Source organism: Polyodon spathula, chromosome 9, assembly GCF_017654505.1.
Source record: "Polyodon spathula isolate WHYD16114869_AA chromosome 9, ASM1765450v1, whole genome shotgun sequence".
Taxonomy (NCBI): Eukaryota; Metazoa; Chordata; class Actinopteri; order Acipenseriformes; family Polyodontidae; genus Polyodon; species Polyodon spathula.
This window is the reverse complement of record NC_054542.1, coordinates 45478323-45496783: the sequence shown is the minus strand read 5'-3', so window position 1 is coordinate 45496783 and position 18461 is coordinate 45478323. Positions and strand designations below refer to the sequence as shown.

At 34.7% G+C, this 18461-nt stretch overlaps 1 protein-coding gene across 8 annotated transcripts in view; it reads right to left on the bottom strand.

Moving 5' to 3' along the window:
- LOC121320946 (dachshund homolog 1-like) overlaps positions 1-18461 on the bottom strand; it is a 159948-nt gene that overhangs the window by 57102 nt on the left and 84385 nt on the right. For 3 of the 8 annotated variants that reach the window (XM_041259774.1, XM_041259769.1, XM_041259771.1), the window contains 2 exons: positions 17474-17578; positions 15715-15876 (listed from right to left, as the gene is read on the bottom strand). In XM_041259774.1, the coding sequence (XP_041115708.1) occupies positions 15715-15876; positions 17474-17578 (267 nt within the window). The remainder of the gene's footprint in view (positions 1-15714; positions 15877-17473; positions 17579-18461) is intronic. The other 5 variants (XM_041259773.1, XM_041259776.1, XM_041259775.1 and 2 more) reach the window with 2 other exon arrangements.

Below are 18461 nucleotides of genomic sequence, written 5' to 3'. Positions count from 1 at the left end.
CATTACAATTATCAAGATTTTTGCATACATGCTTAAATTATAGACCATTAAAAAAAAAAAAAAACATAGAAAAACATAAAAGAAATACATTTTTTATTTTAATTTTAATACTGTATTACCAGTATTGCAAACATATTGGTCCAGTTCTGGAAGTTACAATATTTCACTGGTTATTTGAGTGATGTTGAAGGTTACTTGAGTGATGTTTCTTTGTATTGAGAAGACTGTATAAAACCTAAATTGGAGGTACAATCCAGTTTGCATTGCCCCTGCCTTAAAATCCACAGGAGTATTAGGGCTGCTCTAATACAGAGCCACTGGCTGTTCAACCGCCCAACAAACCTGGGCACGAGAAAACCACTACCTGGTGGTGGAGGGGAGTAGAAGTGTGCTTGAAAACATGTGCAGCTTGCAAGTACATTCAATCAAAATATAAAGGAGAAAGGGGAGAAGAAAGAAATGAGGTGGTCTACTGTATGTGTCTTTTAGAATGGATTAATATGTCGTCCAGCACTGAGTGACATAACAGGCATCATACTGTTCAGGAACACTCACCAATATAATATTGCATTGGCAGATACGTCATGTATGCTGTGATCAATAACTTTTTTTTTTTTTCACAGTTCATTGTATCTTTTAACAGTTAGCATGCAAGCACAAACTTGTTCCATTCCTGAAAATAAACAAGTTAATGAAAAGCCTTAGCACTGCTGAATGAAATCTCAGCAGCACAGTGTTTGATCTAGCTCTGTAGTGATAGCCCCTTTTCCTTTTACATTATTCCAGTAAGTGCCGAAGATTTCCCCTGACAAAAATTAAACCAGCACCCGTTTGGTGCTTTATTATCTCTTCAACTGAATGATTTATCATGTGTAGGCTGAAAGCAAAAGAGGAGGGAAATTACATTTTGTGCACTGCTCAAGCTGGCCCCGCTTTAGGTCCTATATCCTGAAAGAGCTCCCAACAAACAATAATGTCAGCTGTAATTGATCTGAGGTCGCTGGTGAGCCCTCCAGTAAAAGCCTACTATTTAAATGACAAAACGCCTGCCGCTCATCTGAATCCTTCTAATGAAGCTGTCTGTCTCTGGTATTTACCTTCTCTTAAATGGAAAAAAAGAAAGATATACTGTAACAGACAGTACCAAAAAAAGAAAAGATTAGATTTGCCTGTGAAATAAAACAAGCAGATGCCTGAGGAATGTATTATTGGTTGCTAGAACCAAAGCCCAATTTCCAGATTAAAGAAATTACTTTCCAGCTTTAATTTGCAACACTAATGTTTGTTTACTTTTTTTTTTTTTTTCCATTGATTTAACATATGTTTTTGTTTGTTTTGTTTTAAAAGAGACCACAATATAGTACAGGGCATGTTTCCAGAACTCAATACAACCTGTACTTTTTTTTAAAGAAAATAGTCCTATTTTTTTCTTTTATAAATCTGTTTTAGGTGATAATTATTGTTGTACTTAACTAGAATAAACTGATGTGTTTACATTATCTGAAAACCAGAATGCAATTAATCTTACTATAATAAAATGCTGTCACATGTCATGCATTCTGCTAAAGACTCAAAGGCGATATATTAAATTCCTATATAGACGTTGTTTACATTTTACATCTAAGAGCGCATCTGGCATTATGTCTGGAAACATTTTTTAAACCAAACAGTCTATGGATTAATGAACTCATTAGGCCAAAATAACATAGAGGAAGGTGGGGCGGTACGGGTAGGGGTGGGTAGTGCTGAAAGTAATCATTTTATGGCCCACTGATACTCCTAACACCCTGTAAGACAATACAATTACAGTACATTGTTCCAAGAATAAGCAATTTTAACACGTTTTTTAATGTGTTAAAATGATAGATAAACCCGTTGATCAATGTAGATGAAGTGCTGAAGGTTACGTTCTTATGACACTTTAAGGTCATACTATATTTTTAACGAATATATATTAACTACCTATTAGAAAAGAATAACCTTTGTGCATGTGTTAGTAAGCTAGTTGATAAGAGTTAATAAAGCATAAAAGAGTCTCACCCTTAAAATAAGGTGTCACCTACTTGAATACCTTATTAAATCCTTTAACTCCCTTATTAAATCATTTAACTCCCGCCTTGCCCAGCACATTTTAGATTGGCTGCAAGGACAGCATTTTATTCAACATTAGGATTCGGAAATGGTGTTTAGTTTTAAGAAATGTATTTGATTTGAGAAAAGTCAAGTTGGCACACGGCTAAGGTTCAGCATCTTCGCTATGAAATATCACAAACAGAAAATGAGTCATTTCAAGCTCACTGTGCTTTTGCACATCAATTTAACAGTTCTTTAGTTTAATTCTGCTCAACCCTATTCCTCCTTAAAGCAAAGTTTTCCTTCATGTTATGATAATCCGCATTTATTTGCTTATTTAATTATTTTTACTTGCTGCCCCATCTGTTGCAGGAGTAAAACTGTATTTGGTGAAATACAGTGCTAATTAAACCACAAACCCGATAGCAAAAAGCTGTAACAGATGTTGCTGAAAATTCGTGTGACCTGAATGCAACATTGAAGACTGATTAAACAGCTACAGTAGTAGTGTCGCATACAAAAATATAACAACAATCTCTTCCATTAATGCATCGAGATCATCAATGTCATTAAAAGACAAAACATGTGAAATCTCAATGCTAAAACATGATTATTTCTTCGAATACCTACCTGTTCCTATCTAAACGAATCATGTACACTCCCGAACTATCACATTTACTTCTCAAAGAAGCAGCAACAACATGTGTGCCTCTCAGTTTCTATTAATAACTCATAATACAACCATTCAATTTACTTCCATTTGCAATTACAATGGTATTTTGGCCATAATAAAGGTTTGTTTAAATTTTAAAACATGCTATTTCTCATTTTCTAATACAGTATTTTAGGACATATGCCAAAAAACTGTATTGGCAAATGGTGCTATGGCAATACAGTAGCCTTTTGTTCATGAAAATCACACCAAAGGCAATCGCTTGGGCTATCATAAAAGGGAATGTCAGTTGCTTCTGATTTGCTAGCCTCTTGTGACTCCCAAGTTTTTTTTTTTTTTTTTTTTTTTTCACTGGTCAGTGATAATAGAATTCTGCCAGTGCCCAGCTCAAACTCCCTTCAAAATTACCACGTGAAGGGGATGGTGCAATCCAGCGCAAACCTTACATTTGCGTTTTACCCCATTTCCTCAAAATCTGTCCCCTAGTATATTGTAGTTTGCCATCAACTTAGAACTAATACAGTCAGGTATGATATTGAAATTAAATAAAATATAATATATTGTATTTTACTGATGTCAGATTTGAAAATATAAATGCTATACATTGAGACGTATAAGGTTTAAAACTAGTCATTTAGTCACAACATTATGTTCAAATCTATAATGCTTCTAGTTTTAAACATACTGTATAGTAACTATGTGAAACCAATAAAGTTAAAGTAGAATTTGTACTGACACTAGGTTTCAGGCTTCAACATCACAATCAGATTAAGCATTACAGAAGAACATTTCTGCTTCTGTTGAAATTCAACATACTACCTTCTAAAGCTGCAACACATCTTCTATTTAAGCCATAAAGGAAAGACACGTCATAAGAATTATCCAGAAGACAGACTACAAAGGCACGTTTTATTCAGTTGTGCTTTCAGCAAAAAAGATAAAGGCCCAGCAGCTGTCCTCAGCAGATGGTTTAATGAGTGTGTTCCAGTAATACTACTTGCAACATTGACTGGGAACAAATAAAGAGAAACACTTCCCAACTCTTTAAAGCAGTCTCCCCACACATTCTGTGTGCATAGCTTCCTTTTAGGAGGTGATATGGGTTTACTAATATCATTTTAAAAGACTTTCAAAGTCTCAAATGCCTCACTAAATTAAATCACATAAAGTTTGTAAATATGTCATCACACTTTTGAGTCCCAATATTAGACCAATATTGGCAAATAAAGCAGAATATTGAAGACTATAAACATCAATTAAATATATAAAGTTTCTGCTTTTGAAAAGTAAATCACTAATTAACTGCCTTTGATACTACATTACATTTCATTGTGTTTCCGTAGAGTTCATAACAAGTTGGGTTAAAAAGAACAATCATGGGATGACAAGTTATTATGAAGTACTGTTAAGAGTTTAACTTTTGAGTCTGCCACAATGGAGAAATCAGCACTCACAAATTCAGCTAGACCTCCCTGAACATTATGAAATCCATGTCCATTCAGATATTTCAGCTGCCTTTAATTTAGAAAAAAAATGCTTTTATAACTTTGCAGGAAGAGATTAATATACTGCATTTAAATCACATTCTCCTTTTCTTGGGCTTGGTTTTGCCAAGCTTTCTTTCTTTTTACCTTTCTTTATCTTGAGATAGTAATTAGCAAAATCTTAAACTGGCCAACGTAAATGATCACTGTTCCATCCTGAAATACCAGTTAGACCAAGTTTAAGATTAAGATCTTATGAAAGATTTGAATACCATATAATATAGTTATTGTTAAATCTAGGTTAACATAATAATTAGAGTATCACATAATTATTAATGTATTAAATTAAAAAATGAATATATATATATATATATATATATATATATATATATATATATATATATATATATATATATATATATATATATATATATATATATCCCAGCGACCCACCTCAGGATGTGGGTCAATATGCTTTGAACCAGGTTGATCGAGACAAACTACACGACGGACAAAATAACAAACAGCCACACTTCCGTGAAGGTTTCAATTCCGCAAGGAACATTTTTGTTTATTCTGTTTAGCCATACTTCTGTTGCTTGAGACACGATCCAGACTGCAGCAGGGATGAAGAAGCATGTGCTCTATTCAACATTTGGGAGTATTTGTGCAAGTGTAAATTCAACTTATGCCTACTACCTATACAGTGTAACTTGGTTAATATCCCAACCCACTTATTACCGCGGTTTTTTTTTTTTAAAACCGCTTGCCACTCACCATAGGTTTCTATATTAAATTAACTATTTTAATATCACTAGGAACCCCGCTTATTATCCCCTTTTGAGTCATCTACCAAAGCTGCACAGATGAGGTGTACCATTCTAAATAAATTATTTAACCAATTATACTATCCCTAGATTCTTAAACATTGTGTAAACCCTATCAAAAGCGGTACTGGAAGGGCCTTACTTCAGAAGTCACGCGGTCAAGTCGGTTAAACTGACTTTGTCTACATAACTAGCCTGATGTTCTGTACGTAGCTAGCTACAAGCACAAATGTCTACTCGAAAAAGGAAAGATCTGACAGACTCAGAAACAGGAAATTATACATCTCTGTGAAAAAACACCAAAGATTTCACATAAAAACATTGCAAAACAATTTGGAATTGGCTAGTATAGGCTAATCATTTTCACTAGCAACAGCTAGCTAAGAAATTGAAAGAAACAGTAACTAATGTTAACGTTAAATATAGTAACTGCAGCTGGCTTTGTTATTCCTGATTTTATTAGATTGTACACATAGCGTTGTTTGAGTTGTTAGCTATAGTAATTATGTTACATTACAGCAATAAATGTAAGCTTATGGTGCAGTAAGTGTTTTAGTGGACTGGTTTCCCCCTGTACTGATATAATGTCAGCTAGGTAATTAAAGTATGCAGCAATTGTTCGCGTTTGTTTGAGCTATCTGGACAAATAATTAATTTCTGCTATTGTTTAATTAAAGTAAACATTCTTTAGGAAACCCTATTTGATGTTACAGTACTGTAATATAAGTACAATATTGCAATAAAAGACGTACAGATATGGATTATATTCAGTTTTCTTTGTTTATATGTAAAAGAGTTGAATATGGAGTGCTTAAATGTCCCTTACTTTCTACTGCATGGTGGCACCATAGGATAACATGAGACCCTGTTTATATCCCAACCCGCATAATATCCCCAAATAACTCTGCGCGGTAATGGGGATTATAGCGGGTTACACTGTAGTTTCAAATACAGTTTATTTTTGTACTGTCCAGTAGGTATTAAAGACAAGTTAAACTTTTGATTCAGCATGATGAATTTTTGAACTCACACAGGGCAAAACTGGGTCCAGAACGACTGCTAACCCAAAGCTCCTTAACATAATTAGCAGTCTACAGATGGCTTGGGATGCCAAGACATTGGCCTTCAGCATGCATTACTGACTGGAGGCCTTAATCTGTATTTGAATTGGTTTCAGTTTAAATTTGTCCTTTATCATTCACAATAAACTACAGATGGTGTTGTGAGGAAAAGGACATTACCAGCAGCTGTTTCAATCAGGGGTGCAATATATTCAAGAACAATCAATAAAAACCACACAGGCTTTGACACACAACCAGACAGAGGAATCATTTTAGTCTGATACTTAGCAGAGTCCCTTTTAAAAAGATTGCTTTCAGTCAATGCCGTCTGGTTGTCATTCGGGTCAGGCTTTTAAATAAAACACACGAAACAATATTATCAATCACTAAATATCCTTCCTCCATATTGCTTTTGAGTAAAACCAGTTGCAGCTGGTCAGTGGGTCATTTTTTCGATTAGGAAATGGATGCACACTGTTTGCAGAAAAAAGGGGAATGCAATAATAATAATAATAATAATGTATTACTAATACACGTTACTGTAAGTTTGCACATCATGATAAACAGGGTCCTATGTTTGATAGTAAACATTAGACAATCACAGAGACTGCTTTTAATATCTTTTTTTTTTTTTTTTTTTTAGTAAATCAAGATAATCTTTGTATATGACAGAAAGGTTTAGCTTCAAGGCCAACATTTTCTTTTGACTGAAACCTCAACAGACCAATCAGAAATTCCTCACATACACAGATTTACTCAAAGTGTTGTTCAAATGATTTAATGCAATTTTAAAACAGCCTTTATTTCTAAAATAAAAACATGCTATATAATTTGTATTTTGGACCTCTAAGTAATGAACGATTTTTTTCTGTTGATTGCTCTGCAAAATTAGTATCTGATCAAATTGTGTTTTTAAAAGTCTTAGTTAAACAGTCTTAGATATTTTAGTTTAACAAGATTATGCAGTGTGAGTGCAAATATGCAACAGAGAGAGAGAGAGAGAGAAGGATGCACACCACACCAATGGAATGATATTAAAGGTGGTATTGCAATATTGTGGTGAACAACTACCTGTATAGTATTCAGGCAACACCTTTAAATTGCACATTACATCCATGTGTTTGTTAGCTGTTACAGAACATGATTTTAAAAAAAAATCAATTGTTTCAATTTCTTCAAATGAACATAAATTTAAATGTCAATCTTTTACCCAAACAGGTCCAATTATCCAATTCAATATATATAATCAGTATATAATATATATATATATATATATATATATATATATATATATGAAATGGATCAGGATCTGTGATTAACACTACATAGAAAATCACTTTAGTCAAACTTTTTCAACCTTTGCGAAAACAATGGAACACATACTATTCTATTGAATAAATACCAAAGCATTTCTTATTGATCCAATGATGATAAATGTTTGTCTCAATGATAAACAATGAGCAGGAATAAAGAATCAATTCAAAGACATGTAGAACTGCACTGCACAAGAGAGTTAAAGCAATCAAGCTGATAGATATGCTGAAAAAAAATCTACCTTGCAACAAAACCACAATAACAACACCTCCTTACAGCTCAAATACAAATTGTTTACATTATATATCATCCACCAGGAACAGAGAATAACTAAGTATGGTACATTCAATCTGGTAGCAGACTTCCGTAATACAATGAAGTCCAGCCTGATTCTCAAAAGAAGCAACACTAAAAAGCCAAATTCATTCCATTTTCAGTGAATTATTCAAAAGGAGAACATTAGGTTACTACTTTTGCCCCTTTTAAAAATAACCTATTCATACTACCTGAATAATGCATGACCAACCAGCGTTGAAATCATGTGATTGTCAGGTTTTAAAAATGAAGTTCTTATTTTGCCCATACTGATAACATTGACTGTAGATGCATGCTTGCCAACATTTGGAAGCTGTTCAATGCTATGCTCGTCATACATATCATAAACATGGGAGGAGTCATATGCAAAAAAACACTCATTAGCATATAACAGACGAGTCCCCCCAACTCACAACGACACGACCATCATGACAGAAAAAACAGACATAATGCAGCGTTCTTACCTTTGTATAAGCTAGTGATCAGCAGATGTGTCAGCCGCACAAAGAGCACAGCATGTGGTTTTCAGTAACTGTGCAGAATAAATGATTTTTTTTTTTTCTATGGGTAATTATCAGGACTTTCTTCCTATACATTGCGACATGGGACATTTGTTAGGAAATTGGGACTGTCCTGACCATATAGGGACTGTTGGCATGTATGTAAATGCCTCACCCGGTTGTTCTGTGTTGGTAATAGATAGTTCCGCCGCTGCACCACCCTGCACTGTGGGGAGGGATTGCTGAGGAGTATGTGAGCTAAAATGGGCAGCAATGTCCCACCAAGTCGTTCTGATTTTACCTTTCCAGAACTTGTCAAGTATACATCAAAATGTGACAATCTTCCTTGGGAATGAAATAATAACCTAATTGTGTACTGAAATAGCCATTGTTACTATAATATAACCACCTAATGTGTTATATTATTTAAATAGCTTAATCTCAGTCTAATATGATCTATTAATGAGCAACAGAATTAATATAATGAACGTTATATTTGCATTTCAGTCAAATAATGGATACTTTATTTAAAAAACAATAACGGACTGGAAACAATGCACAGATCATCTGAGCACAGTTAAATGTTATTTATTACATGTATGAAAAGTGACGTTGTCTATTCAAATTGTGTTTATCTCTTCACTTCTATTTCAGCTTTCAAAGGTCACTCAGTTCCAGCTATAAATTCAATATGACAGAGATTAGTAAAAAGGGACAGTTAAATTAATGCCTCATCATGCAATCAAACATTTCCAAATTAATTTATCCAATTAATGAAAAACACAGCCCAGAGCTGATTGGGAGTGACATGTAAACTGGTCAGTTACTTCTTTTAAATATCAAAGATGTTTAGCTGAGGTAACTAAAGCAGACAACACTGAAAATATTGGTATAAATTCACTGTATATATAAGGATTATAATGTAGTGATGTTTTAGTTACAGTGAATTTATACCAATATTTTCAGTGTTGTCTGCTTTAGTTACCTCAGTATGTATATATTGTTTATGCTAATGCTAACAAGTATAAGAAAAAATAACATTCTTTGCAATCAAAAACCTCCAATAGAGCTTCTATGTGTAAAAGAACCATAGAGAACCCATGAGTTTTGCACCATTTTTATTTTCCTTGTATTTATTAAACTTATGTAGAAAAATGTACTTTACTTCAGTAAAACATATGCTCTCATTTGTATTCTGCTGGAGAAGGTTAAAACACACTATAAATAAAGTTCTCAAAATAACTCACTTCCTCAACTGAACATATCTTAAAATAGACTTTTGTCCCAGAAAAAGGATGCTAAAGAAGTCAAGAAAACGTATTCCAGCAAATAAAGTGGCGTACAATTTACTTAACAGGAAACAACTGTACATTTACTGTACATATTTTTTTTTTATTAATTAAGTAAGTACTATCTAAAAATGCATGTGTAGTATACAGCAGCTATAAAACCTGAAGCATTTGCTGAGTGCTATTTGAAACCAGAGTAATTTATTATGATGGTAAAAGTCTTTAGCTCTCAATAACAATGACGTACAGCAATTATAACAGGTGTTTACGTGTACACTACAAATAGTCTAAATCAGACCTGACGAATAAGGACAACTTTACTTTCAAATAAGTCTAAACACTCTTGGCCTGCCCCTCTTCTTTGTGTACAGTCTCTAACCACTCTCTTGCTTGACCCCCGAGGAAATAGCTCTTGCTCTTGGCTGCACAATTTATCAACAGCTTGAAGTGACAACAACACAGATTTAACTCTGGCAATGCAAACATATCAGATGCAGGCCGCGTTCCTCAGTCTGCAGTGGCGAAGAAGATGAGAAAAGGCCCATGTTGCATTTGCCCTTTCACAGAGATGGAAATATTATTAGAAAGGACATAAACAGACTAATTAAATCACAGCAGTAAGGCTAAGATGACAGCTGGTACTGCGTGTGACTGAGCAGATCCATATCTGTGAGCAGAAGGCACCCCCAATCCATTTGCTTTACAGTGTTTTTAGGCTTTAGTATACAGACATTAAAACATATTCTCTGAGAGGTTTGGGGGGGGGGGGGGGGGGGGGGGGTGGTAGTGTGAAACTAAATTTAACACTTACAAGACTTGTGCTCAGAGCAACCTTTGGCAATCTACAGAAGATATTATATGGTAATCACAAGCGTCGTCCTAAGAAATTTTGTTGTTGTGCAACAAATATAAATTTCGCACTTCACACTGATGACAAACCTGTCAAAGCAGGTATTCTACTGGCTCTGACGACGCGATTGAACTAATGCTACATCAGTTTTACTAATGAATGCACGATGTAATTAATAACTAAAAATTCAGCCTTTAACATAACCGTCTGGAGCCAGGCTGCCTGTCACAAACCAATGTGCATGTGTATAATATGAAAACATTTTTCCAAGTATACGCTGCTTCCTTGACGTTTCACCATCTCACTTTTTTTTCAAATACTGCTCAAAGTACTTTTTCTCTTAAAATAATGATTTTCTGTTTCACAGGATTCAAATATTAATTGATTGTATACATAGGGTTGACAATTATCATTTTTTTCAAAAGCAGACATCACCACGATTTGCATGATTTGGACTGTACAAATTCCTTTAAAACGGGACAGTTGGCAAACCCATCCACATAGTAACAATGTGGATTTCTAGAACTTGTGTGCCCTGTTATCTTCACCCCCACTATTTGAAATCTGTAACTGTACCACCAGCTTAACTAAAAAGGATTAACTTTTATATCCAACTGAGAACACAGATAATTCTCAGTAATTGGTAAAAAATGAAGATGAATGGAACTGCGAGATAAGGACCAACGGTTACAGCTGCAGTCTCAATCCACATAAATCTCTTGAGTTTTGGCCTCTTTCTGCAAGAAAGTCTGGGAGAATTAGTAGGATGACCCCCTGAATAGAAGGATTCCTTTCCATCATCTCTCACTTCTTCCACTCTAGTTCCTTTCTTCACAGAAACACCTGTCATGACTTGCTTTGTAAATCACACAGCCCTCATAGAACTTTTCACTAGGAGCCTATGTCAAAAGCAGTATTTCTTCTACATAACTTCTAGAGTTAAATAGCTATTGTATACAGTCTTAAATTCCCTGTCAATCATTTCATCATAGCAGCATCATCTGTTTGATAATACACACAATTCCCTTATCTAATTACAGAGAGGATTTGAGGTCCATTAACATTGCTGAGGTAAGGAATCAGTTGTGTAACTACACCCAATGGCTTGAAAAGCATTTTCTTTTCTATGCTCAAGGTCTCCCTGACGTTTTCCTGAACCTACACAAATAATTTTCTTGAAATAGGCACACGTGTTTGGAATAAGGAAATGATCACAGTTTGTACTAGTTACAATATAGGTTCTGTCCAGGTCACTTAAATAAGAAGGAAATTTGTTACCATTTTCTTTCATTGTTGAAAATCTGTTAAAAGAAGGCTCAATAACCTATTGCAGTTTTGCGTATAGTTAGCGACATATTTAAAATGCACTCATGTTATGCTATAGCTGCATATTGATATTATATATTAGTTTTAACACAGTATCAATAAAAAGGGGTGAGATGGGTTTAGCAAAAAATGCCTTTACAATATTATCCACATTCAGTCAACGCCATTTACCACAGCACCTTAAAGACATTAACCAGTCAAGACAACAGAATTAGCCATGAGGGGCCACTCTATTCCTATAGTCAGAACAGCTAAATTCAGTAGTCCTAAAAAAATTAAAAATAAACAGCAGGTGTGTGCACTACTCACCTGTGCTGCTGACTGTGTGTGTTATATATTGTATAAACATAGATCTGAGGTATGGGGCCAATATGAACATTATTTTAAGCCTTTGTTAATATTTTGTTGATACACATCTCAGCAAACAGGTTTTACTGGAAGCAGCTGTTTGAACGCTTGATTTTAAATAGTCATGACCTCATTTCCTGCTAATCAGGGTGCTTGCATTGTTAACTGCAGTAACCTGACTCGGAAAGGGCTGCTGTCAAAAAAAGTTCCTCTCGAGTCATGTTACAGCTATATCTGTAAATGATTTATGTTAAAAAATGTTGACAGCATAATGTGTTGACCATTACACTGATAGTTAAATACAATAAGAGCACTGAAGGGAAAGTTTACTCATGACATGCCATGTAGAAACAGTACAGTACACAGCAGGAAAGTGACACAAACTCAGGGCATAGTGACAGAGTTCTGTGGGGGAAGCAAAGAATATTCACCCAGAAGTTACAGATTTGGGTTTTTATGTTTTCTATAGAAATAAAGTATTTCAGTGTAGTTTTCAAATACTAGTATTTCAATACCATTATCATGTGTATCTATAATAATAAAACATTAAATAAAAGCAATACTGTATATGTCGTTGTTTTTTGTCACAGTAAAACTGACATGTCTGTGAAGCTTTCTTTCTTTTTTCTTTCTTTCTGAATAAAACAGAAATCATTTTTTCTAAGTGTTCTCAGCTGTCACAGCTAGCCAAATAGCGCTTGCAATATTCTTCCTCCTTATCATCTGTGTGGCTCATATCGGCCACCCTGTCACTAGAGAATGCTTGATATAAACAAGGGATTGTGGAGACATCCAGTAATCAATATTTGGATGGCTTCAGTACTGCACGTCATTTGTCTCAGCAACTATTTCTTTGACCAAACGAAGCATTAATTCAAATCATAAATCTGAGGTGATTTAAATTCAGGAATGAGAGGCTGCTTGCTTTAATGATTTATTTTGTACATTTCTGCCAGCGAGAGATTTGTCCATACGAAGTGACAGGTCACCTTCAGATGCCAGTGGCAGACTGTTCATCACCATGCCGACGAGCATCTCATCGGCGCAAGTAAATATTAAAGTAAAGGAATCCAATTGATTGTGGATGGGGGAGAGAGATGTCACTGCCATATATTTTACTCAGAGTGCTAATGCCTCACTTTCTACACCTTCAGTGGCTGTTTTACTAGAATTATTATTCTAGTGGGAGGCTGTGTGCTCAAGGTTACAATTTAAATTGTAGCAGATAAAACAGTTTCTTATTAGCTTCATTGCCATAGCCCCGCTGTTCTTATTCACATTTATCTTGATTTCTGTGACCTCCTAGCCTCATTTTTCTCTGCAGTTATGACCTCATTTCCCATGCATTGTTTTGTTAAACATATTTATAATACATCTGTTTTCAGAATATTTGGTGTCAAAGATTGACTGCATTTCAAGTCGATAATAATCACCTTATGTAAAAACGAATAATTACTCAACAAACATTCGACCAATGAGTTATGTGTAAAGTAATACAAATGTAAAACATGACATAGAATATACATATGCATTATAGTAGAACTGTTCATACTTCATTTCTGGATAATAAAAATACATTACTTGAAAGATTCTGGCATACTGTCATAGTAACAACTAGACCTCTGAATACACTATGTAACACAATTTTTGTTCCTGGGTAGTCAGTGTTATTTCCTAATTGCTTATGCCTCAAAAGTGTAGAAAATGGCTATTATTCCACACAAACGTTGCTTTTGTGACCAGGACAGTGATATTTCAAAATATCACTATTTCCAATGGGAAAACGGGCAAATGTGTGTCTTTTCGTTCACATAAAGTCAGAAAAAAAAAAAAAAAAAATGGTATTACTTTAGTATAAATACATGTTAACTTGGATTCATATGTTGTTTTTTTCTGACTTTATGTGAACGAAAAGACACACATTTGCCCGTTTTCCCATTGGAAATAGTGATATTTTGAAATATCACTGTCCTGGTCACAAAAGCAAAGTTTGTGGGGAATAATAGCCATTTTCTATACTTCTGAGGCATAAGCAATTAGGAAATAACACTTACTACCCAGGAACAAAAAAAAAAAAAAAAAAATTGTTACACAGTGATATTAAAATGTTCCTTCTATCTGTCAGAATAATTGTACAGCCCTTGCTAAATAATTGTGTCTGTGAAATAAACTGTATGACAGATGTATTTTTTTGTTCATTTTTTAAAATCCTGCTATGGAAAAACCTAATATTTAAATGTTTGTTTGTTTATTTATCTAAAACAGGGAATCCAATTATCCAAAACTTTCAGATTTCTTTGCAGGATGTACAAATGAAGTTTACTGAAAACAAAAAGCAATCAGTAAATCCAATCTTTACACTACCTCTACTGTATGTGTGTTTGTTTGTTTTCCCTTTTAATTATTATTTGCGTATATGTTGAACAAATTAGCACATTCCAGATTAAAATGTGAACCGGTGCATTTTTTAAATCCCCTGAAAGACAGATATTCACAAAACTAATATATTAAGGATTGAAACTCACATCTCAAACTTGTCCTGCACCTAGCCCTGGGTTTTAGAACTACTGTATCCTCAAAATGAATGATCAGGTGCCAAGAGTTTAAGCTATCAGGCCTATTAAATAGATGTTATTCTACCCCTATACCTGCACAACTTAAAAAGTAACCCTAATGACTCAGCTGAGACTTTTATAATGATAAGGGGAGGTTTGTTCAGGGCCCTGGTCACTCAAATTACTGGCTCTGGTCATTTTATTAATTGTCCCAAAATATATTTTTTATTTTAACTTTCATTAAGCTACCATTTTAGCATAGCCCCACCCCAATTAGCATATAATGAAGCCCACCTTTGGCTACATATCGGTTTGTCTGAACCCCCCCTGTAATAGCGGGTAAAATGAAAATGTTATCGATAACAAAGAGTATACCAGTTGTTCTGTAGTATTTGTTTATAAACAGACGTCAACAATTTGATTCAACTTGAAACTATGTTTTATTCCCTAACGTTTACATTCTAAGGTTGAATTGAGATAACTATAAACCCAGCGGGCTTCATAGCACAGTAAATAGTTCTCGCTCCTTTCTCTTATCATGAGATTTTCCGGATCCAGGGATCTTGGGTAATGTAGTCGCTTTGTTATATACACTAAAGTCCCCCTTTGTAACGGCCTTTTCGTGAAGAACATAAACAATCATAAACGAGTTGCAAAACAGTCCTTTTACCAGTCCTAAATATAGCACATGACATCACCTGGATTTAGACAAAATTGAGTCACAAATGAAACAAAGGTTTAAAACAGAAAGCTGGTTTGTACCTGAACCTTACCTGAGTTTTTCAGTTATGCTTATGCGCTATACACTTATATGATGCATTTGGGTGTTACGGTATAGACCAGATCTGTGCAAAACAATTCCACCTCTTTTTGTCAAGTTTCCCTTTGGTTTTATTGGGTCTTGCACTTTGTATTGTTTTATTTTGTATTGTGGTCGAGCTCCAACTGCACTGCAGTCAAATACATATAGCATATTTGGTTTTGACTCAACTGCATAAGTACAAAATCACCTTGGATTAATAAAGGGTACGTAAGTACACTGGAACAAAAATGTCAAATTAGGGGATTTAGTCAATGAAAATTTCAGAGAATCACTCACCCACGCTGGAATTCAGGTCTCCGTTCTCTGAATCTGCCCCATGCTGGTTACTGCTGCTGTGGTAGCTGCTCATGACTTCTAACTTGATCTTCTTCACCTTCATGGCCTCTGCAATGGCAGCGTTTGTTGCAGCAGCAGCTGCAGCTGCTGCGGCTGAGAGACCTGGTGGCCCAACACAACAATGACATGATGAGCAGGATGATCGTATTTTCTTTACCTTTAATTGAGTTCGGATATCACCACAGCATTGCTGTGTGTCGGTTTTGTGCATTTACTGACAGGCCTTGGCTGTTTTAACCTGCTGCACTTCAGTGCTCCGAAATGTATTCCAAAAAAAGAATAATGTTTTTTTGTTGTTTTTTTATTATTTCTAAACACAACTATAATGAAACACTACAGTTTGAAGTATCCCAAATATTTGAAAGGAAATGCACACAGCAGCAGTTTAAAAAACTATTTTTAAAAAATCTAACAAACTATGGTGTAACTGCAGATGGGTTCTTTGTCTCAAACACTGCTTTCTTCATCACAAGTACATTGTCTTGAGTTTTGCTTTTGAAACTCGTTGCCTATGAATTGCAGAAATAATGATTTTTTCCTGTTATTATTATTATTATTATTATTATTATTATTATTATTATTATTATTATTATTATATTATTATTTATTATTATTATTATTATTATAAGATTGTTTGTGATACAGTGGTTCTTGCTTTTATCATGTGTTGTACCATGACTGCCCGATTTATATGTTTGATGCCACCAACTCTCCTCCACTGCTCTGTTTTGTTTGAGGGAAACATGAGAAAACACAAGTGTTACCCCTAATACTCAACTCAATTCAAACCTAGAACCCTCTCAACCCCTATCCACCCAGACACAGACTCAAATATAATAAAGAACACTTTAATTCCAATTCACACTGGCTTTAATATTAACAATGTGGCTGGTCTTTTGTATTTTATAATAAAAAAAAGGGTCAGCTTTGATTTGCAACCTAAAATATCACTACAGTTTTGATTTTTCCTTTCTGCCTGAACATGAAAGAAGCTATGGCATTTCAACATGAAAGAGGCAGAAAACAATGTCAAAACCTGGAGTGCCTGTACAGTCATTAATGTGCTCGCTACTACTGGCATTCACTGGCTCTATGCCTATCTGACTAAAAAAACCCATCCACAAACCAATATTATTCACAATGCAGCTCTGGAAGAATAAAGGAATTCTCTTACAGATGTCACAGAGTTGTCATGGGAGCAAAAGCACATTTAAACACATAGTGATGCAGTGTTCGATCTAGCAGCAAAAATAAATCTCAAGTGTGCAAAAAGGCAACGATCCTCTGACCTTCAGCATCATAGCACTTTATAACTGCAGCTACCCTTGAAACAGTAGTTCACCCTCTGCTGAATGAATGCAATTTAAAACTAGGAAGGTTAAGGCGCTGGGAGTCCCTTATGTTGGCATATTAAAATATTCTGTTGTAATACCAGTGGTGATTGAGTGATACAGAACATTGTGTCTTTTCCATAATGAACTTGTTACTTACTGTTACGTCCTTGTACTATCACTGTAGTTTCATTATAAAATAATACTGGATTTGGATATTCACAGTACTGTAGCAACACCAGGGGCAGGTACTGATTTTTTTGAGGATTTTGGCTTTGTCTGGGACTGCCAAGCTTAAGTCTTCTAGACGTCAACACTTTTCTATAGACTGCACTCATACAGGTATCACGGAAAAAGGTGCTTTTTACCTGATCCAAGGTAGTACCTTGACTTGAACGTGTTGACATCATGAAGGTGTGCTCCGGGCAGTCTCTGAGCAGCTTGAAGAAATCCTCTGTAAAACTCAGCATCTGCTACAGAACCGTAACATATAAATATCCACCAAGCGCAGATTTTCAAACAAAGCTACAATGTTAAAATAGACAGTAACAGTAAGTGATATATTAGTATAAAAAAGACACTTTGTCTTTGTATTTTGTACATTTTATATAATACAATTTTAAAAATGCCAGTATCAGCTCTTAATGAGACTTCTAAAACTGTATTTCTCTGACTTGCCAAGCGGAAATAGATACATGAATAAATAAATAAATGGTGTTTTGCTGACCACTACCAGTTAAAAAAAATAAAACCTGCAATAGATTGATATACACTGGGATAAACTGATATAGAATGTTTTTGCATAAAAAATGTGACTGTACTACGGTACTTTTCTGTGATGTGATTCAAAGTATGAGATATAAACATATTGCCATACAGGTGAAGACTGGCCATCAAATATTTCCAGTAAATCTTACCCAACATGTCACTTCATAGGTCTCAAATGTTTCCATATAGAAAATGCACACATTCTGTAAATGTGTATCTACATTTTTAATGGTACTTTTTGAAGCTATTAGGGAAGATCATTTATTGATTGTACTTTACAGATACTTCAGTGCGCTTGCATGGAAAAACACAGTCGACATTGAAATCACATCAGTCATAAATAAAGATGCCATTGTTCACTGGGCAAGGCAATCATAATGTTTACAGGAGTTTGAGTTCTTGAAAAGGAGTGAAAATGGCAGAAAGTTCGTTTTTTTGAAGATTTTTCTGAGAAATGTATATTAAAAATCAGGCTTAAAAACTAGCTTACTTTTTTTTTTTTTTGTACAAGAATTCTAACTACCATAACAACTATTCCATGCTCTGTCAATAACCAATCATTGCTTTCCTAGTGATGTTTTCAGTGTT